At 44.0% G+C, this 23619-nt stretch overlaps 1 protein-coding gene across 2 annotated transcripts in view; it reads left to right on the forward strand.

Moving 5' to 3' along the window:
- The window catches only part of RASA2 (RAS p21 protein activator 2), a 175159-nt gene that overhangs the window by 126480 nt on the left and 25060 nt on the right, over positions 1-23619 (forward strand). Inside the window, exons 23-24 of one of the 2 annotated variants that reach the window (XM_088466600.1) lie at positions 4271-4451; positions 5143-9825. In XM_088466600.1, coding sequence (XP_088322726.1) covers positions 4271-4451; positions 5143-5173 — 212 coding nt within the window. In that variant the 3' untranslated portion in view covers positions 5174-9825. Of the gene's footprint in view, positions 1-4270; positions 4452-5142; positions 9826-23619 lie in introns of those variants that run through there. The other variant, XM_088466606.1, reaches the window with a different exon arrangement.

Genomic DNA, 23619 nt, shown 5'->3' on the forward strand with positions numbered 1-23619 from the left:
GGCTGAACACTAAGTGGGACAAAAGCTCATATAGATGTCCTGTTTAATTATCTGTGAATTTATATCACAACAGTCCATGCCACAGGAGTGACCGTAGCCCCAGGAGGAGGCAAAGGGCGACGTACAGGAAGAATACAAGAGTTGTTCCAGTTAATGTGCAGCCCTGAGAACACGCCAAAGGAGGCCGCTACAGAAGTGCGGCAAGCGACTCTGACACGTCAGTTAGGAATGACAGCATGTCTGCCGCTTAAAGAGCCACCTTATCCGCCTGTTGCTGAACGTGGATTCTTCGTATACTCGAATGGTTCCAAATGATTCATGCTAGAGGATCAATGGCAAGGGCAAAACGACTAGGAGATATATTTAGGGCCCATTCCGAATTGAAATGAGACCTCCCACAGATAAATCCATTACACAGAATGAAAGGCCCTGGTAGCATCCACAGAAACCCCGACTTCCTTCAGGAGTTAAAAATGGGGGTACCCATAGTGATCCCCCATGTCTAGACATCTTTAGGGGGGTCCCTAGAATATTTCCCGAAAATTCCCGTTTTAGTTAACCTGTAAAAAAAATTAGTTAAAAATTACAAAAAAAATGCCCTAAGGTCCCGTCCCGTCCCCCAAAAGCCAAACCAGCCCCAGGCTTGCCAGCCAGTGTTGGTTTCTAAAAATACGGGGAATAAAATGTGTAAGGTTCTACCGTATTTTAGAAACCAACACCAGGCTGCAGGGACTATTGCTGGTTTTAAATATAGGGGGCAAAAACGACGTGGGGTACCCCCTATATTTAAGACCAGCACCAGACCCAACCGACCGGGGCATTGCAGTCCCATCAGCCAATCAGCGGCAGAGCTCACTGTAGAGCGCCCGCTGATTGGCTCCGGCAACTGACAGTTCCCACGTGGGTGAATCAGCCCACGTGGGAACTGTCAGTTGCCGGAGCCAATCAGCGGGCGCTCTACTGTGAGCGCTGCCGCTGATTGGCTGATGGGACTGCAGTGCCCCGTGAAGTCCCGGCAGCGGCCATTCGGGAGCTATCTGTATGTGTGACAACACACATACATATAGCTTGTAGCGTGGATCGGGTAACTCGTTTTTTTTGTTTTTTAATCCCATGGATTACTGCGGAGACCAGCGCTGGATGTAGGTGAGTATGAAATCTTCCTTACAGGGCCAAATTTGAAGGATCTCTACTGGACAAGGGGACAGAAACTTCTGGTATAGGTAAGTATGTGTGAATGGGTAGGTGTATGTAATAAACTTATACTGGGCACGGTGTGTGTGTTTTGTCTTTTTTTTAACTATTTATTTTACAGTGAAATTACCGGTGCCGCATGTCTGCTGGTACTTGTAGTTCCACAAGTGCAAAATGGCAGGCATGCTGGCACTTGTAGTTCCACTGTAAAGTACAATAGTGTTACATTATTTGGCCCCCCTATTACCCCCATACCCACCAAGCAAGGGGTATGGGGAAGAGCCCCAGGCTTCAGCGTAAGCCTGTGGTGCTCGGGAGAGGGGGGACCCTTTTTTGGGGGGTCCCCGACTCCCCCGAGATCACCGGCTTGCGCTGACCGACTTGGAGTGTAATGCTTTGGACCTGGAGCCCCGGTGATTGGATCTCCGGGCTGTGGCATTACACCACGGTCGGTTGGGTCTGGTGCTGGTCTTAAATATAGGGGGTACCCCACGTCGTTTTTTGCCCCCTATATTTAAAACCAGCACTAGTCCCTGCAGCCTGGTGTTGGTTTCTAAAATATGGTGGAACCCTACACATTTTGTTCCTCGTATTTTTAGAAACCACCACTGGCTGGCAAGCGTGGGGCTGGTTTGGCTTTTGGGGGGGGACCTTATGTCATTTTATTGCTAAATTTTTACACATTTTTTTTACAGGTTAACAAAAACGGGAATTTTCGAGAAATATTCTAGGGACCCCCCTAATGATGTCTAGACATGGGGGATCACTATGGGTACCCCCATTTTTAACTCCTGAAGGAAGTCGGGCTTTCTAATAGCCGCGGCAAGTGCATAAATGCGACTTTGACGAAATGCAGAAGAGCATTTAGAATTTTTTTGGGGGAAAAATGACTATGCCCAGCAAATTTGGGGTACTTGAAAATGGGGGTCAGTATATTTTAAAGTTGCTAAACAGACTTGAAAAAATCGTGAAAAACCCACTTGCGCAAGGAGCTGCAATGAAAAAAACACCTGTGGCATACTTGGGGACCCCTCCAGAGTCAAGTTCGCTATTTTTTAACTTTGTTCCCCAACATTTTTTTTTTTGCCCCCAAATTCAAAGTGCTTTTTTTGGGGTGTCCCGAATTTTTATTTTTTTTTGACACAGATCGTTTCAAGGGGTAATTCTGAAGGGTGCAGGCTATTTTTTTTAAGCCTGCACCCCTAAACTTCAATTCTGCACTTTTTTTTGACACCTATTCAATGGTGAAAACTTATCCCCGTTTTTTATCTTCGACTTTTCAAAACTGCGATAAGTCTTTGATATTGAATAAGGTGTAAAAGTAAAACCTCCGATAATGACGTCATAGCTCCGATATTAACGCAAAAACGGACTTATCGCTCCCATATTGAATACCCCTGTAAGACTGTTCCCCATTGGAGAAAAGGATCACACATTGTTGTCTGGACAGCTTTATGTTTTTGACGAGGGCTCTAGTCATTGCTTGATACGAAGGAAGAAATGGTTTGGGATTGGACTGTGCACGTGATTAATTGGCGGCTAATGTTGCTGAGATCATATGGCGGATAAGGCAGCTTGTTGTGGCCTGGGAGAGGACAACATGTACTGGACCTGTCTCAGCAGAGGGAAAGCTGAGTGTTATTGTTCAGGTGCAGAGAGCAGGCGCATGCTAACAACATCTGGATCATCTGACTTTGCAGTAAGATGATTTGATGATCACTTTATCTGGATAACGTTAAAGTATCTGTACTCCCCATACCACTGTCATACTCTCTTAGCAAAACGGAGAATGCTTTAGGGGGTTTATTAATTAAGCACAAACCATTTAATGCCCAAATTCTTTATTCCTCTGAAGGGGTTGGGCAGGGACATTATACCGACAGCCGGCTTCCCAACTGCTTTATCCCGGCGTGGGTTAAATTACAGGCGTCTATATCTAGACGCCTGTCATTTTCCCGACGCCGAGAGACAGGCACCCGGCATCCCGATCGAAGGGATGCCGGGCGCAGCGAGCGGGCAGCTGCGGGGGGAGAGGGTTAGGTTTAGCGCACCCGGGGGGATTTAGGGTTAGGCACCCCCTCGGGAAGGTTAGGGTTAGGCTAGGGGGAGGGAGGGTTAGGGTTAGGCACCCCCGGGGGGGATTTAGGGTTAGGCACCCCCCAGGAGGACTTAAGTTTAGGCAGCGTGGAAGGGGGGGGATTAGGGTTAGGCACTTGGGGGGGAGGTTAGGGTTAGGCACCCCTAAAGAGGGTTAGGTTAGTTATTACTTGCCTGACGACGATCGGGATTTCCAGTGCTGTCGGGCTGTCGCTGCCGGGATCTGTTCATCTGTCGGGCTGCCGCTGATGGGAATCGAACCATGCGGCGGCAGTATTTCATTCAGAATCCTGACACCGGCATCCGACAAGGGTAGCATACTAATACTTGTTGCACGGTATGCTAAACCTCACCCTCTCCCTCCTATTCCCTCCCTTCCCCCCCTAGTGCCTGAACCTAACCTCCCCCTCCCTGCACCCTAAACCTAACCCTCCCCCCTTAGTGCCTATCCCCTAAACCTATCCCACCCCACTACTTGCTTTCAGTGTCTCGGCGGTCAGAATGCCGGCATTGGGATTGTGAGAGCCGTCGGGATCCCGGATATTTAATGTATCCCCTCTGAAGCCCTTGTACCTAAAGTCCAGCCTTTACTGCTCAGCTGCTGGAGTCATCATTATACAGATGGTGTTTTACACTTACCGTACTAAAAATCTCTGATATGTTAAATTGTATTGCCTTGCTTAATATCATCCTTCTGTTAGCTGGAATGTCTTAACTGTAAACTTGCTGAATTACATTTTTTAATTGACTTTTACACAATCAAAGTCATTTCTTTTTCACCTGTCCTTTATTGCATACGGTCCTAGCTGCATGGTATATGAAATAAGGGTCACGGGACCTAGAACTGAACTGCTTTACTTTGCTGTATAAGGCGTAACCCGGCCTGTCAAGACGCCAATATATACACAGAAGAGGGATGTAATTGTGTTAGCCATTGATGCCCCTGTGTTTGTGAATAAATTGTCCCTCTTCCTTGCAGAGGCCTGTGGGAGTATCGCTGTGTACCAGGGTCCACAGGAGCACACTGAATACCACTTCACTATAGAAGATTCTGTGGAAACATTCAAGACCCTCCAGCAGATCAAAGCCATCATCGAAAAACTGAACGAGCCTCACGAGAAATACAAGAGAGGTTTTACCAGTGCAAAATATGGCAGCCAGTGAGTATTGGGTATAAGACCATGTGTGGCTGTCCCCGTCTGCCATGTTATTATCATGTATAAAAACTACATAAATATTGAGGAATAAATACAAATACTTAAACATATGTCAAATATTTCCCTAGCTGTCATTTTCTGTATACTTCATCTGATCTGTTCCTGCAAAACAGACTAGTCTGGCTTCCCATATACTGAGCCCACATCCTGCATAAGATATAGGGAAGCTTATATTAAACGACATCGTGCGCTTCTAATTTAGCCATAAATTAAATACTGATGTGTATTGTTAACAAAAAAATTCTAAGCCACAAACATATAAATATACAGCACAATGACTGGAGACGAGCCAAATGCCCGCTCAGCTGCCAAGTATCACGTGAGGCATACAGATAGCTGTTCTTATGGGAAAAGTATGAGCATCTTATCTGCAGTGTTATTCTCATACTGATGAGTCTCCTTGTTTAGAGTGCTGCCAGTACATAGTGGAGGTCAGTGGTAAATGTGACCTGCTCGGTAACTACCAGCCGTCTCACAAGCAGTGTGCACATTTCCAGCCCGAAACTCCTGGAATAGCAAGAGATGTAGAGAGCAGGAATTCAGTGTTGCATGTGCACAGTCCCTCATCTCCATACAAGTATATGACTTAGTGAGGGCAGCCCGCAGTAATTGTATTATCTGATTTTCCTTGCAGAGAGAATCCAATTGTGGGGAAAGGGTCTTAGCAGCACAAGGATATGGGAAACTGCAACTGGAACAAAGTAATGCCAACGGACCATTCTCAGTCACAGCCAGAGCCCGGAGCTTTTGTAACCACTTGGCAGGAAGTGCACCTGCAGTACAAGTTTAAACCACAATAATGGCCTGGCTAAAAGCAGCTAAGAACCGTGAGAAAATGGCATTCCGTATCTTTTAGCAGCCAGAGAAAATGATGTGTTCTGGGCTGCAATGACATTGACACTGCAGACAGTGCTTTGCATAGTACAGATGCTACCTTTTTTATTCCTCAGTCACATTCCCTGGAGTTAGTTTCCGTATTCTCAGCCGGGGCTGCGGAGACCCGTTGGGACTCGCCACTCAGAGGACTATGGGTTGTCGAAGTGTGTCCAGCCACTGTACTGTATGCGAGATCCCAGCTAAACCACACATCGTGATTTGTAACCCAGCCATCCAGTTGAGAAGTACTTTTGCCAGTGTTAGAAGAATTGGTACAGTGAAACCCCACCAAAATCCACATAACCATCACCTCTCCCAGAACTAGACAAGTCAGGGGGTTCAGGCCTGTTTTCTTTAAACGGTACAAATGGATTTTAATGTTATTTATTTAATTTTTTTTATTTTTTTTTTCCTTTTTGCTATTTTTGCTTTTCATTTTTCTTCCAAAGTGGGTCTATTCCACTAAAATGTTTCTGGATGTGCTCAATATAATTGTACAATCCTAGTGGCACACAATTTTCCCAAGTATGCGAGACGTGGTGTTTTCTGCTCCAAACTTTTAAAATATATCCTCCTACATCCCAAAATCAACATGGACTTAATTCAGTGTTGCTGACCTAATGGGCAACTGTGATGTTCATTGTTCTTTATGCTTCAGTAGTCCATCTTTGAAGGATCATTAATCATTCGGTGGGACTCTTTATATTGATGGGTCTGATGTGTTAGACAAAGGTGGAACTTTTCTAGTGGAGAAATTTTTATTTATCTGGGGATGTGAAATGTATTTAAATTGCATTAAACGTATGTGCAACATAATAATGGCAGGCTATTCAATGCAGAAAGTGACAGTCTGCCATTATTACTTGTCATGTTTGTGTTACACTATTGTTATCACAACCCAGAATAATTTAGGTAAGAGACATTCAGCTTGTGTGACCAAGTCTGATATGGAGTTTGAAGCATTCATGACACTGGAATAGGGTTTTACCTGTTTGCAGACTTCCCTGTGGCCATTGGAAAGTCTCCTCGTTTGTTTAAGGCAAACGCATTCGGAAGCAGATACCAGGATGTGTTCATCCGTCCCCTAAGGTCTCACTTGTGCTCTTTTCATTCAGTACACACACAATCGTTCAGAGGTAACACTGGATGAACTACTGGAGCAAGACTATAGGACATACTACATTCTTGGTCCTTCCGGTGGTTACTCTTTATACTATTGCCATGTCGATAGTTACACAGGCTTTTATAATCCTTAATGAAGTGCTGGCTATGCCGCATTCACCAAGCAAAAAAGGCAGCTCAGAATGTATTATGGGTGCAGGGAAAGCGGCTCTGTGTTTAAGCCTTAAGTGTTGCCTTCCGTGATCTCCACTAAGTACTAATGTAAAGACCAGAATTGTTATAGTGATATAATGCCTAGCTCACTGGTTGCCACACTTTCTACAATCATGGCTCCCTGGAGCATCAGCATTTTTTATGGCACAACTAGGCCATAAATGTCTTACTGAATTAAGTAAATTGTGCTTACCTGTCATCCGTAAGGACAGTAATGGACAGGGCTGCACTTCTGTTTCTCCACATATTTTATGATTGGCAGCCACCAGCTATGGTTTTGCCTATCACATTGACCATAAATAATTTATTTTGGTCCTGGACCACCAACCCATGGCACGTGCAAATGCCCCACAGCACCCATTTTGGGAACCACTGGTCTAGCTCATAACAAGGACTATCACCACTATGGGAAGTGCATGAATATATCCATGATCCACAGGGTATTTAGTCATTGCTAAGAAACTGGCATCTAATAATAATGCTCGTGTGCCTGTCTGTCCCACCCGCTTCTGCCTTCAGTGCAGTTTCCTGAATAGGTGGCACAGTTTGACAGCTGCCTACACAACTGGTGGTGTCCCACGGCGATGATCTGTGAAACATGCTTTTGGCATCCCAAATATAGCATAGCACACACAGACCATCAGTTTATGTCTCGGCAGGCATTGATAACGCTCTGCTCCCGCATCAGTCGTCTTTACAATAGGAATGGCTTAGTTAATACGCCCTTTTTCCTTACCACTCTGAGCACTTTAGTAATCTGCTACGTCCAGATTACATGTGTCATTTTTTTTTTTCTTTTTAATATAAGATGCATAATGTATCAAGTTCTTTTCTTCGTTAAGATCAGTTCCATGATCAGTGCTGTAATTTCTTTATCGATGAAAAAAAATAAAAAAAATGCATTGGCAGAAAAAAAGTTTTATGATATGTTTAGAAGACCAAAGATGATTTATAAATCTTTCTGTATATATTTATTTTTAAAGCCTTGCTTTCCGTGTATTAAATATGAGCTTTGCTCTGTCAGTATTAAAACACAGGTACTGCCTTACCCTGGATTATATCATAGCTGTCCTTTCAGCAAACAGTCCTTTATGAAATCTGTACATGGTTGCCTGCCGGACAGCACGTAGGTTAAAGAACAGCGAAATCTAAAGTACAAGCTGCTTTATATGACATTGTTGCTAATCAGATAAACATTTCCGTGGAAGTTCCAAAAACAACTAAAGTTAATTGAAATAATATTCGTTTGGGTTATCCTTTTAGCTGATTAGGGTTACTTAAAGCAGCAATCCCAAACTCCTATAGAATGCTTTTTCCACCCCTTTTCTTTAAATTGCTAGTACCTTTAGGACGCCAACCACCTGTATGACATCATGTCATGCTAAAGGGGTGAGGAGAACAGCATCACCACGGGAGCACGGGATGATTTGGAGTGCAGTAATGGCTGCAGTGTGCATGTCTGAAGCATCCAAAGGACGTTCCAGCAGTAATACAACAGGGACACTGGCTGAAGGGTGCTGTTCCAGACACACTACTAGCCAGATGTAGGGGCCGCTGTGCAGCGACTGTGCCACCCACAGAGCCCTGCTGTCTGTGTGGCGCATCGCTTGCATACCCCTAGTAACAGTCCTGTTCTTAGTTGCTCTACAATCATCTCCTTTTCAAAATCTCTCTTGAGGTTAGACAAGTATGGCTGATGGCAGAGGGAGAAGAAGGAAGGGAAAGTTTTTTTTTTAAATATATATGTTTTTTTTTGCTGAATCGACTTGTATTTTCTTAATGAATCTATTATCATGTAGTTTCCAAGGCCTGAATCTGGAATTAAAAATGGCACCTCTCCAGTCTGGCGCCTGCAACTAACATTGTTTTAATCTGTCACCAACAAACAGCTGGTTGTATTAGGCCTGTACTGTATATTTCGGCAATGTTTCTTTACTCTTTCCAGACCCATTTGTTTAAACTGCAAACTGTCTGAATACACCTCCGGCAAGGTGACACTGAGCAGGAGATTGCCAGCGTTTGGTAACCAGAGCTGAAGGCAGCCTCCACAGCTCTTGTAGAACCACAAGTCACCACAGGACGTAAAGGGTCATATTGTATGTACCCTATGGCTCTCTGGTGTTCACAAACCACATCTGTGTAGCCTGCTGTTATCCAGGAGCTTTAGATCAGTCAGTGCTGTCCGATGATGTGTTTTGTATGTGTATTTTACTCTCTCATTATGAAAATCTGCAGGTATACAAAGATGACTTATTAAGCTTTGTGCTAGTGCCTATAGAAACAAATGCTACAGCAATATGTTTTTTTGTTTTTTTTTGTTAATTAGTACGTTAAACTTACACGGCTTTAAAGTCAGGTTGCCTGGTTATTGTTGAACTACCTTTCTCTGCAAGCTCTACCAACTTATTTGTATATGTGCAGAAAGTATATTTATATGTCCAACGTAAGGCAGAGTTTGTTGGGAGTTGTAGTCAATCTGCAGTTTGAGAACCTATTGCAAGTGTATCCTTGCTGCAGAACAGAAATCCATCTGTCTCTGTAGAGCTGCGGGTTACTTACGTAGACCATACATCCATATGTTTGCGTGCTCTACAGGATGCTTTTCTTATTTTATTTTAAAAGGGTTAAGTAACATTAAGCATCAGAACCTCATTCGGTCTCTTTTTATTTTTTTTATTTTTTTTTATATATATTACACCAATCCACGCAATGATGTATACCACTCCCATCTGCGTTATACTAGTGTCTCTTGTTCATAACAGGAACCTGACAATGATTTGATCCATAGCCCACTGGCACTAAGAGGGTTAACATCTCCTAATGCTGTCAGAGAGGCAGAGCTTGGCTGCTATTGTGTCTCCTGTCCTAGGATCATGCATGAGCACTGCCCGTTCCCTGGGCTTAGATGCCACTTGTTTTCTCACATTGCCTTCCTGTAATATTCTCATCTCGCTGTGAAGTCTCTTGTCTGTTAACCTTGAGGAATTGTATAAATGTTTATTTTAATTTAAAACTGTATATTTTCCCATCAGGAGTACTTGATGTTTTGGTTCTCGCCTATTTTTTATTTTTTTTTTGTAAACTACTGGTAGGAGAAAAACATCTCCGTAATAAAATTTTGAGAAATGAAAGCAGAGCAGTGCGTGATTCTTTAATATTGTAATGACGAATGCACCTTTCAAAGACTGTATGTCTGGTCTACTCAGGGTCTTGTATATTGCTGGACGTATTACCTGGTGGTGTCTGCTGCTGATGTGTACAGCTATGGAAATGTGCCATATAGGAGCGTGAATAGGTTCATCGTATATATCTTATGTTTAACACACGTCTGGTCACCAGCATTACATTTAAGATTCCAGTGGTGTTTACAGTAGTGGAGACACATTAAGGCAATTGGGTTCCCTGCATAGCATGGTACATGCTTATATATATATATATATATATATATATATATATTTCTCATGCAGATGGTAATATTGTACACCCCTAATGCTCCCCCTAGAGACATTATTTCCTTAGCTTCTTGATAAAATGTTACTGTATAAAGCCAGGATGGCTAACCATGATTGGACATCCTAAACCAAGGTTTAGCTTCACAGACTAGAAATGAAGCTCATGTAACGCTTATTGCAGACAACAAGCTAGGTTACCATTATGTTTAGTTACCATTGTGATGCAATACCAGTTTCATGTTAAGAGGAGTAACTTTACTCCTCAGAAAATAAAATACAGCACCGCCGCTGATAGACTGTGCAATGCGGGTTAGGTGCCAGGCAGTTAGCTGCATTCCTGGGTGGACTAATTCTGGGTCTTCGGTTTCCAGTAGCCCGGGAATTGATATGGGGTCGGTTATGCAGGATTAAACGATCAGCAAGGATTACTAGACCTCTCAAAGTAGAAAAATGGGGCTGCAAGCTTCAGCAATAACAGGGCTGTTATTGTTGCAGGTAAAGAAAAAAGAATAAAACCTAAATTATTATGCAGATTGATGGCCTTATACAATAAAACCCACAGAAATGATATAACAGGATGGGTACACTCTGCTGGCACTAATTAGAGGAAATAAAACCACAATACATTCCTTATGAGGGTGTGTAGTTAGTCCTCAGTGAGATCTTCGCAGGCCAATGGTCATTCCTTTCCTTCAGATGAGAAGTTAGACCTCATAAAAAAAAAAAAAGTCTGCAATACAGTAATAAATTCAAACACAATAAAAAGTCCACAATGTGCTTGAAGCATTTTGATTATGAGTTCATTACTTAAGGGGAGGTTCCTGTTTGGACCCAGAGTATGGTTGGCGGAACCATACAGTGCCTTTCAAAAGTATTCACTCCCCTTTGCATTTTTCATGTTTTGCTTCCTCACAACCTGGAATGGATTGTTTGAAGGTGTGCATCATATCATTCACAGAACATGCATACAACTGTGAAGTTGTGTTTTTTTTTATATTGTGAATCAAACAACATTTAGGACAACATAACAGAAAACTTTAGCGTGCATAACTATTCACCCCCTTAAAGTCAGTACTTTGTCGAGCCACCTTTTGTAGTAATTATAGCTGCAAATTGCTTTGGATAAGTCCCTATGAACTTGCCACATCCTGCCCCTGGGATTTTTGCCCATTTCTCAAGGCAAAACTGCTCCAGCTCATTCATGCTGGATGGTTTCCGCTTGTGAACAGCAATCTTCAAGTCTGACCACAGATTCTCAATTGAATTGAGATCTGGGCTTTGACTAGGCCATTCCAACACATTTTAAAGGTTTCCCCTTAAACCACTCGAGTGTTGCTTTAGCAGTATGCTTCGGGTCATTGTCCTGCTGGAAGGTGACACTCTGTCCCAGTCTCAAATTACAGGCAGACTGAAACAGGTTTTGCTCAAGAATATCCCTGTATTTAGCACCATCCATCTTTCCCTCGACTGGAATTAGTTTCCCAGTCCCTGCTGCTGAAAAACATCCCCACAGCATGATGCTGCCACCACCATGTTTCACTGTGGGGATGGTGTTCTTGGGGTGATGGGATGTGTTGGGCTTGCGCCAGACATAGCATTTTCCTTGGTGGACGAAAAGTTCAATTTTAGTCTCATCTGACCAGAGCACCTTCCTCCATACATTTGTGGAGTTGCCCACATGCCTTTTGGCAAACTCAAATCATGTCTTCTTATTTTTATCACTAAGTAATGGCTTTTTTCTGGCCACTCTTCCATAAAGCCCAGTTCTATGGAGTGTACGTCTTATTGTGGTCACATACACAGATACACCAGTCTCTGCTGTGGAACTCTGCAGCTCCTTCAGGGTTACCTTTGGTCTCTGTGCTGCCTCTCTGATTAATGCCTTCCTTGCCCGGTCTGTGAATTTTGGTGGGCGGCCCTCTCTTGGCAGGTTTGTTGTGGTACCATGTTCTTTCCATTTGATGATGGATTTGATGGTGCTCCGGGGGATCATCAAAAATTTGGATATTTTTTTATAACCTAACCCAGAATCGTACTTCTCAACAACTTTGTCCCTGACTTGTTTGGAGAGCTCCTTTTGGTCTTCATGGTGTGATGCCGCTTGCTTAGTGGTGTTGCAGTCTCTGGGGCCTTTCAGAAAAGGTGTTTATACTGACAGATCATGTGACACTTAGATTTCACACAGGTGGACTTCATTTCACTAATTATGTGACTTCTGAAGGTAATTGGTTGCACCAGAACTTTTGAGGCGCTTCATAGCAAAGGGAGTGATTACATATGCACATTTTCAGAATTTTATTTATAAAGATTCTTTTTTATATATATTTTTCTCATTTCACTTCACAAAATTAGACTATTTTGTGCAGATCCATCACATAAAATTCATATTAAAAAAATAAATTACAGGTTGTAATGTAACAAAAAAGGTAGAGCCAAGGGCGGTGAATACTTTTGCAAGGCACTGTATACACTTAATAACTTGGAAACCTACAGCGCATTGTAGACTGTTTACCGGCTGTCAAATCCCGTCAGGGGTCTAATAATAGGCGTCAAAATCCCGACGCCTATCATTATCCCTATGCCGGGAGCCTGATGCCCGGCATACCGAACAAAGGTAAGGCGGGCGTGGACAGCCCGGGGAAGTGGGTTAGGGGCTCCCGGGGGGACTCTTAGGGTTAGGCACCCACCCGGGAGAGTAAATCTAGGGTAAGGGGAGGTTAGGGTTAGGCACCCCTCCCGGAGACTTAGGTTTAGGCTTGGGGTTAGTTTTACTTACCTTAATCCCCTGTCGGGATCTTCACTACTGTCGGGATTTGAACTATCGGCCCTATGGCGGTCATTCATATTGATTCAATTTCTAATAACCAACTGTCATACTCCACACACCTCCCTTTTACCTCTCTTTCAGCTTTCCACTGGGAGTCACAGCCTCTAGGGTAATGGGTCTATCCTCAAATCAGTTGGTTATTAGATAGAAACACATTTGGGACACAGAGTGGACAGTATACTTCGAGCAAGTAATGGTTATGGGGGGAGTGGCACATAATGTCAACATTCAGTGTGTCAACATGGACAGGAGGTTGACATGTCAGACACTGACTTAATGTCGACATTGCCAGAATGTTAACATTGTGAATGTCGGCATGTCGACCATGTGGATGTCCATTGTTAAGGCGATGACTTACCCTTACCCTAAATTTTGTATTAAAAAAAAAAGTTTGTCGACCATTGTAAATGTGAATATTCTGCAAATGTAGCCGCTCAGACCAGGCTGACATTCTGGTGTCGATATTATGAACATTACAGGGTAGCTGAGGCAGGCTTTGTGTGAAACCAGATAATTTGAGGGGGGATTATGTTCAGCTAAGTGCAGAATGGATTAATAAAAGTACACATTAATCCCAGTCATTTAGAATAATATGAGGGCCTTATATGAAACGCCGTATTCCAGGTATCGGACCAAACTAATCAAGCCGGGCCCACTCTGTTTTAGAGCATCCCATTGTTTTCCTTATGCAAGGACTGAGGACCTCATTGAGAGTCGGTCGTTGCGGCCGCACGATCGTGCGCCACCGATTTTCGCTAAACTGCGCATGCGTAAAGTTCGCAATGCGCTTGCGCAAGCTAGCTGCTACGATCAGAAATTTCTCTCTCCTTGAACACAGCTAGGTCGGTAGTTTGAGTGACAGAATGAGGCGTTTGTGGGTGGTAACAGGGGAAGGTGCTTGAAAACGGGGGAGTGGAGATCCGAACGCAGGCGTGCCTAATTATGCGAACGGCGTTTTATGGGAGTGCATAATTAACAAAGTAGTGTCATGGCACACGTGACATGGGTGGTTTGTACACTGACCTGATCGTAGTGCTTAAGAGAGGGTATGGTCAACCTTAAGCTCTACGACCAGTTCCGATGATCTCGATTAATCCTTATATGGCCGGAGATGACGTGTAATGCGTACGAGAAGGGGGCATATTTTTTGTCTTACGGCCGCATCCTCCCCTTGGTCGGCCAGCTAACGATCCGATCTTAAGGACTCAACTTGCGAGTGCATCATTTGCATATCTGGCCCCTTTTCCCTTACGACCGTGCGGCCGCAACGACCGACTCTGAATGAGGTCCTGAGTCTCAGTAGACCAAGTCATGGAGCCACCACCCTCCTTGAACTATTGTGAGTTATGCTGGCCATACACCAGACCAACTTTCCTCCAATCATCCAACTAGTTGGTTGGAATGAAAATCCGGTAATTTATGGGAGCAAATGACAATTAGCCATTTGCTCCCAAACAACGGAAAATGGACGAAAGCTGTTAACAGTTTTTCGTGTTTTCTGGTGCTTGGGAGCAAATTGCTGATTGTCATTTGCTCCCATACATTACCAGATTTTCACTTAGAGTTATACAGTATGTCACTTAAATAACATACTGAAGAGTTTATTTTCTGTAACACCAACTTGATTCATAGACCTAAGCATAATTTTGTATAAACAAGACATACAATATAACAAGGAGTAAATAGTTAATGCAATAGAATCTTCTCCATCATTATAGTACATGTAACAGAAAAAAAAATTCTAATACCGCTGCGACATGCCTCCGTTTCCGGGAACGATGACCAAGACACGCCCTCCAAACGCCACAGCATGTCTGTGACCCCTAACCATCGGAGATGTACATTCATCCTCAGATACTGTATATATTTCAAATCCCTAGATTTTTGTGGATTTTTCCTGCCAGATTTAAAAGGGAAATAATAATGAATGTAAAATAAGACTGATTTGAATTACTATTATTATTGCCCTTTTAAACATGGGAGGCAACAATTGCGGGTTTTTGAGAATCCATTGCTTGGTATTTATATCCCGAAAAGCAAACTAGAGATCTTTGCCTGGCCATTAGAAGAGCTGTCTTGGTACTTCAAGTATGGGAGTGTACATTATCAAGCTTCCCACTGTGAGTCAGTCTATCTGGAAACTGAAGCTCATACCTGTCCTTGGATCTCACAGTTCATGGACTGACCATATAATCAAACAATTTTGTTCCTGGAACCGATAATATATTGGCTCAGGAGGGATAGTGCTTTCCAGCACTGCTATGAAATGTAACCTCTTTTGAGGACACGCATGATTAGTACTTACTCCTTGCACGGTTTTAGACACCACAGAGGTTTGGGGGCATGTTCATCATCGGGGGCGATATGTATATATAAGTATTCACCTTGCCGCAGAGGATACTTAACACAGGAGCTGTGTTCTGGTGCGGGGACAGCTGCTCCGAAAATCAGCTGTCCTAGCAATTAGCAGCGCATCTACAGAAGTAGCTGCGTTACTAACCTGTCCTTGCTGCCGGCTTCTGCGCATACATGACCTGAGGTCACGCATGTGCAAAGCCATTAGGGGGTCAGTGAGGAGGTGGTGGAGGGATCCCTCTTCGCATTCCCGGAACTCCTTCCCATAGGTAGGCACAGTGTTACGAGGACAAGCGCCATCTGAAGATGGCGCTTGTTCTCACAGGCAAACTCCCACAACTTTCAGTTTTCAGAGTTTACTGAATATCATTTGGGACCCCTGATGATGAATGGCCCAGTAATCTAAATATGCGGAAACTAGTGTTTCCGCCGAACCAATTTGATGCCCTAGGCAAGATTTTGGCTGGTGCCCCCTAGCACTGATGCTAGTTTCGCCTCTGACCCAGCAACCCTCTCCCAGCAGCACAGATCACAGCAGCAACCAGCAACACCCATCACCCCTCACCAATAGCAATCCCTATTCACAGAGCTGTAACTAGACATTTTGGTGCCCTGTGCCAGCAGGAGCATTGGCACTCCCACAGGAACGTGTGCCAAAGGGGCATGGCCACACAATAGTACCCCTTTACACATGCTACCCCAACTTCCTTGCACAATACTCACCCGGGCAATAAAACTGTGACCTTGTCACCTCAGCCTTCCTGGACTCTGCAGATATTGAATCTGCTATACTTGCGCTCCTCACTCTATGCTCAGCTCTGCACTGTGGGCCTGATTCAGACCCGCTCGCAAGCGGGTCGATTGCCGGGCAGTGCGCACGCAAGCCCCGGAGTGAGAGAGAAATTCTCTCGCTCCGGGGCTCGCTACAAACAGGGCGACTGTCTATGTTGATCGATAGCTCGCCCCATTTTGTAGGCGGGGAGGGAATGTGGCTGGTCAAACGGAGGCGTTCCCGAAGGAACACCTGCCGTTTGGGGGCGACCCTACTGACATCACGAGTGATGTCAGTAGTGAGCTTCCGGCTCTATTAGACCTGGAAGCTCACTGGGGCTTGCGGCAGACGAGACCCTACCACAAGGGTTTCGTTGCAAGCCCGATGGTCGCGACCATCACCTGGCCGCTTGCTAAAGCTGTGGGTGGTCACCCACAGCTTAGCAAGCGGCCAGAAGTAAAAAAGTAATGTGCGGCAAGCTGCTAACAACCAATAAGTACCCTTAACCTATTAGAGATAATCAGTAAGACACATAGGGCCATATTCAATATGGGGCGAAAAGTCAGAGGTCGGACTTCTTGCCCTCATCGCCGTTTTTTGCAGGGATAAAGTATCGGGCCCGTGCCCGCTTATCCCCGCATTCAATTAGGATCCGGCGAAAACGAGACCTGCCAGAAAGGTAAGTATCAAAGTCCTGTCAGTTTTCAGGGAAATCATGCTGTCACCCCCCCCAAAAGATGTCCTGACATGGGGGATCACTATGGGTACCCCCGATTTGGCCTGCTGAAGGTAGTCAGGGCTTTTAATAGCCGCGGCAGGTGCATAAATGCGGCTTTAGAAGAAGTGATGAAGAATAGCACTTTAGTTATGTTTTCCCCCCAAAAAAAACCTGTCCCATCAAATTTGGGGTACATGAAAATGGGTGCATATTTTTAAATCCCTAAAGTAATATTTTTAAAAATTCGTCAAAAATTCACCTGCCGCTACCACCCGCATGCTAGAAAACACCTGCCGCATACTTGGGAACCCCTCTGGAATCAATTTTGCTACTTTAGAAGTTTGTCCCCCATTTTTTTTTATCACCCCCCCAAAAAAAGTACATTTTTTGGGGTGACCAAAGGACATTTCTTTGACATAGAAAACCTTTTGGGGACATAACAAGGGGTGCAGGCTACTTTTTATTACTTTATACCCCAAAACCCCAATTCTGCACTTTTTTTCGCCATGTATTGCATGGTGTAAACTTATCCCCGTTTTTTAACTTGAATATAGGGATAATTGAAACAGGTGAAAATGACGTCATCGGCGATAAATTATCGCTGATAACAGACTTTTCGCCCCATATTGAATATGGCTCATAGAGGTGTAGCGCTCAACCTAGGTGAAATATATTCCATAAATGCACAGTGATAAGTAGATAGGCTTTGGTATTCTGCAGTAAATATGATCTAATTGACCAGATGTGTATATAAAAAGGTAATTACTTGAAAATATCACAAATAAAAATGGAACATATGGATAATCGCTAGTCCTCTCCAATATATGTTGTTAACTCTGTGAATCTTGCATTAACTGTATTGAATATGAACCCACTAGTAGTACCAATTGCACAGTGCTAAATAAATAATCTGTCACATATAATACTCAGCATATGCAATGAACAGTAACAGTATCTACAGTATAGTGAAGCTTTAGCATCAATAGTCAGCAGGGTTGGATTATAGGGGGGGCGACAGGGGAGGTCGTCCGATGGCCCCCACACCTAAAGGGCCCCCACAGCTGCACAAGATATTAAGCCACACCTCAAGGGCCTCCACACAGCAGCTGCACAGGCACCGATATTAAGCCCCGCCCACCTCGTGGCAAAATGCCGCGATTCATGGGTCAATTGGCTGGAGGCGGAGCCTGTATGATGCATTGTCATTACAATTGTGTACCGCCCCTTTCAGATTGACCCGCGAATCGCTGCCAAAGCCGTGAGGGGGGCAGACCTTAATAACATGGTGCCTTCCTGCCAGGTCCCCTCCCCATCCACTACATGCAGTGCAGATGGTGCAAGGTAAGTGTGTGACTATGTATGTATGTTTGTGTGTAATGTACAGTATGTGTGACACATGCATGTGTGGTGTATATATGTGTTTTTCTGTGTGAATTTATGTATGTGTGTAAGTATATAAATGTGTGTGGTGTATGTGTGTATGTGTATATATAAATATATACAATTATATTGATAGGGTCCCCCACAAAGTTGTTGCCCCAGGCAGGAGCGTCTTAAGAGAGGAGGGGGCCCGTGTGCACTCCACGTGCGGGGCCCCCTCCTCTCTCCCCGGTGGCTGGCAGCCGACTGACGCGGCTGGACAGCCCCCGGTGCATTAGTAGACTCCGGGCACTAGAGTGTGCCCGGAGTCTACTGCGCATGCGCAGGATGCCGGAAAAGTGGCCGCCGCGGCCATTTTTTCGGTATTCTGAGCAGCACTGACACCCGACGTGGGACCACGGACAGGTAAGTTTAAAAAAGTATGGGTGCAGTGTGTGCGGTGCGGGGCCACCCTGGACCCTGGGACCCGTGTGCCCCACACACACCACCCATTATAGATACGCCACTGGTCCCAGGGCCCCCTCAAACCTTAATCCAGCTCTGATAGTCAGTTTATCCACTGTGTACAATAGTGGACCTGACCCTGCTGTGTCAACAATAGTTTCCTCTTTGTATAAACACAGTTCAGGATTTCAGTATAATGAATGTAGTCCAGGGATTTGTGGGATTCTTAAATTGATAGGAAGGTATAAAAAAGGAATGAAAAGCAGGGGGAGTCTAGTGTTCTGTATATAGATACAGCTGGTTTAGTCCATGTAGACTGCGGCGTCCCGCTAGTCTAAGTGTATAGATAGTTCTTAATTCGGTGCCTGGGGGTGATCTCCTTAGGACGGGAAGCTGGGGTCGTGGGGCATGTAAGTAATCTTAAGACACCAACCTGTACTGGATATACGCCGTGTGTCTGTCGCCAGTAACACAGCGGGGTCCGGGCCTCAAGCTATCGGTCGTTGAGTGGGTGGCGCAGATGATCTCTAGGCTGGAGCCTGCTGTCCTGTTAGCAGCCGTGCTCAGTTTACCGTACTACAAGGAGAAGACCGGAGCCGAAGGGGGGATGCACCAGCTGGGGCTCTAGTGGACCAGGTACCGGGCGCCCCCTCCTAGCTAGACTTACCTCTGTGTGCTCTCTTGACGGCCGCTCCCGTTCCTAGCCTGCTTGTTGCACTTGTTTCTTCTTCCTAGTGTGTTTCTGGGTAGGTCCTGTCACGTGACCGCAGTTGTATCGCTGATACGAGTTGATCCTATCTGGCACTGTATTTCTCCTTTGAGTGACAGAAGTGGTGTTGTCTTTTGTCCCTCAACGCGTTTCAGCCCAATATGGCCTTCTTCTAGGAGGTTGTTTGAATAATTACAGTTAAGAGCTGACCGGTTGGTACTTTAATTTTATTGTTAATTGTAGAGTTTATCAGGAATTTTTTTGTTTATCATTGTTCATAATACCTACAGTGTGCGCCTGCATTCTATGTCCCCTGTATTGTACTACAAGTCTCAGCATGGCAGCACCGCCTATTATGTTAAAATTAGGGTGTGTGGTCCAAGCCCCCCCCTTGCTATCTTCTGCAACTATGTCAGTTAATGCACTGCCTGGCATGCTCACAAGCGATGCGACCGTGCCAGGCAAGTGGTTAAAGATAAAAGCCTGAGCTTGGTGCATATTGTAATTTACACAATAACAACAAAGAAACCGTGACAATGTACCATATTTACATCCTTATTCTGAGGTGTATGCATCACATGGGTTGGGATTTAATAATCTCATGATGTATTCTACTCTGCACCACTAGCATAGGCACTCAGGTTACTTCAGGCATGTTTCACGTTAAATTATGCCTTAAAAAAATTATTTGTTTTGAATGAAAAATATGTACAGTATGTGCTACTAGATTTCACTGAAACTTTAAAAAAAACCTGTTTAATACACTGTAGATGCTACAACTCTCCCAAAAATTGCTAAAAAGTAAACAAGAGATTAATATAGGGTCACACAACAAAGAAAGCACCTACCAGCTTCAGAGATGAATTCACAATCAGAAGTGGTTAGGTAGTTCTGATGATCGGCGTCATTAGTTTATATGAACCAGCCCTCAGGCACCAAATATCGGCGTTTACTGGCATATATGTGCCTCTGTGACAGCCTGCATTTGTTCACAATAATGCTAGCATGCCCTTACTGTACTCTGCCTATGTTGGAGCTAGAGATGTGCGCTGACCCCGTGTTTTGGCTTTGGTGTTGGATCTGTATCTTCTTTGTGTTTTGGATCTGGATTTGGTTTTGCTAGAACCACCCTTGTGTGTTTTGGATCTGTATTTTTGTCTAAAAAAAACCCCACAAAAACTGCTGAAATCATATAATTTGGGCCTGTTTTTGTTCCTACAGTATTATTAACCTCAATAACATTTATTTCCAGACAATTTTAGCGACCTCACAGCTCACAATATTGAATTAATCCAGTTTAGGCCAAAAGGTCGCATCCGAGCTAGCTGGTTGACTAAGCTCAGTGTCCGCGATGAGCGTCACAAACGTGGCATTTCAGCTTCCAACATGGCACATCTAGGAAACAGAGTGGCACTGCAGTAGCAGACAGTATAGCAGTTTAATAAACTATACGACCCCATAGGAAGTTAAAACCAATAATGTTTTCGTTAATCAAGAACTAGGTCAGAGGTTTGAGGGAGTTGGAGTATGTTTATGGAGTAGTTGAAGAAAGGGAAAGGACAGAAGGATTGATTTCGTTTGTGAATTTTTTTATTTTCATTTCTTGATTCTAAAGACTGTTTATGACGGAGGATTAATGTAGGATCAAGTTCTTTAGTTCCTGAAAGACATCTTTGATCTGGAAGAGGTTCGGTATTCGCGTGTGGATAGTTTGTCAGAAGATATTATGCAGTGTGCACCATCGTACAGAAATTCTTGGCGCGTATATGTGAACAGGCTCACTGAAGCCCACTTGTTTCCTATGAACAAACCACCTAAAACCTGATCACCTGAGTGACATCTGCAGAGCACCTGTCGCTAACACACAGTGAGGGCAGCCATTTTGTGCCACATCCTCATTGTTTCAGCCCATATACGCTGTATATTTTTTATACTTCTATTAGAAATGTGGTGGCCTTGCTTGTGGAGGTGCTGCTAAATAGTATACACTAGAAACAAATGTTTTCTTTGTGATCATGGAGGTTGTTGGGGATAATGGGACCAACACTTGCTGTTTACATCAGAGGAAAGCAGCCTGTAGCTCTCCGGCTGAACTATAACTCCCAGCATCAGTGCTGTTTGGCGGGCCTGCTGAAAGTTGTTTTGTCAACGGGTGAAGTGCTTCAGGTTACCTCAGCCTGCTTTACACATGGTATGTTCCATGTAAATATGTATGTAATGTGACCAATATACACAATTACTTTTTGTATTCAACATATTTGCACTTTATTGCACGTTTCCTGGCAGGAAGATGCTCTGTGCTGCTGTTCATATTTCTGGTCTCTCGCATGACACCCACTATCTACATTATCTAGTTATACCACTTAGAGTCACCTACATGCAAAGGAGACAGGTGTTTATTGAGCTGAACCGTTATTTATAACAGTCTATCAATTCACCAGGGTCCTGGGACAATCAATTGGGGTTGGGGAGGAGCAATTTAAAAAAAAATCTGGGTAAATTTGAAAATCTACCATGTTTTGGCCACCCCATCAACTTGGTGGTTCAGAATTTTTGTTTTAAATGAAAGGGTCATACAGGAAATGCTGTTTGTGGCCATAACAATTTCTTCACAGTTTTGGATTCATCAACCGCCTGTAGAAGATTTCAGCGTCTGTGGCAGTGCGACTTAAAAAATAGCACATCTAGCAAACGAGTGGCACTGCAATGGCAGACAAGATGGCAGTTTAATAAACTATAAAAAAAACATGTTTTTTCTACGCAAAAAGACAGTCAGCAATGCCCCAAACAGCTCATAATGCAAAGAAAAGAGGTGCAAGATGGAATTGTCCTTGTGCTCTTCCACCCACCCTTATGTTGTATATATTAAACAGGACATGCACAGTTTAACAAACCAATCACTTCGGCGACAGGGACTGCCAATTGTGGCTGAAGTGATTGGTTTGTTTGGGCCCCCACAAAACAAGCTACCAATGGGCAGTTGAGATTGCTGGCAATGATCTCTATGTACACAAACTGGCTCTACAGAGGTAAGATGTTGTCGCCATCATCATCCTATTCCTCACCCTCATCAGTGTGTAGATCATCCTCACACAATATTAATTTGTCCCTGCTGGAATCCTCAATTACAGGTGCTGACAAGGATTCCGGCTGTGCAAAAAACTCTTTCTGAGTACACACTGGGGGGTGGGCAGCTCAAGTAGGTCAAAGCCAGTTTGTGCAAGGGCCTCCAAATTACCTTTTTTTCCTGCTAGTAGTCAAACTGACTGTCTGACATGCCTATTTGGATGCTATCATTAAAATAGTCCTCAACCATTCTTTGAATGGTGCCCATACCAGATGGAGTCACGGTGGAGGTGTCATTAATTGTAGGCAATTATTTTAGACCTGACTAGATGTCAAAACTTGGTTGTGTTGACTCATCTGCATCACCAGTGGGTCTTTTGGGAAAGTTTAATTTTTTCCCTTACAGCTGCACTTGCTGGAGAAAGTGAAGGAGGAGCTATTGGTGCATCACGTGCCGCTTAAGCTGACAATTTGCATACCAAAAGCTCTTTGCATCTCTTCAGATCTGTGTCTGTTGGGAAGTATGACCTAAACCTAGGATCAAGCGCAGTTGCCAAAATGTATTGATCCAATTGGAACATCCCGACAACCCTTGGATCCTGGTGAAGCTAAATAAGTACTTGATCTACAAGTTCGATATACTGGAATCACTTTGTTTCAGCTCCTCCTTCATTTTTTAAAGCTGCTTTTACAACAGTCTAATTAGGGGAATTACCTGACTCAAGCTGGCAGTGTCTGACATCACTTCATAGGTGACTACTTTGAAGGGTTTCAGCACCTTGCACAACACGGAAAGTAATCTTTACTGGGCTTGTGTAAGGTACATTCACCCTCCTCTTTCTATGTCATAGGTGATTGTGTAGCTTTGGATGGCTTTTTGCTGTTCCTCCATCCACGAAAGCATATAAAGGGTGGGTCCACTTTGTTACTAGTACCTCTTGCTTCAGCTGGTGGCAGGGCAAATTCAACATTTCTTGCAGGTGCTGCAATCTTCTACATGCACCTGCTGAATGGAGAAAATGTCCAGACATTTTTCGGGTCACAGAGAACATCTCCTGCACGGCCCTGTCCTTTTTAAAAAAAAAATTGCACCACCAAGTTGATTGTGTTAGCAAAACATGGGACATGTTGGAATTCACCCAGATGTAATGCTCTCACAATATTGGTGGCATTGTGA

The sequence above is a fragment of the Taudactylus pleione genome, unplaced genomic scaffold, assembly GCF_031769625.1.
Source record: "Taudactylus pleione unplaced genomic scaffold, aTauple2 ptg000066l, whole genome shotgun sequence".
In the NCBI taxonomy this organism is placed as follows: domain Eukaryota; kingdom Metazoa; phylum Chordata; class Amphibia; order Anura; family Myobatrachidae; genus Taudactylus; species Taudactylus pleione.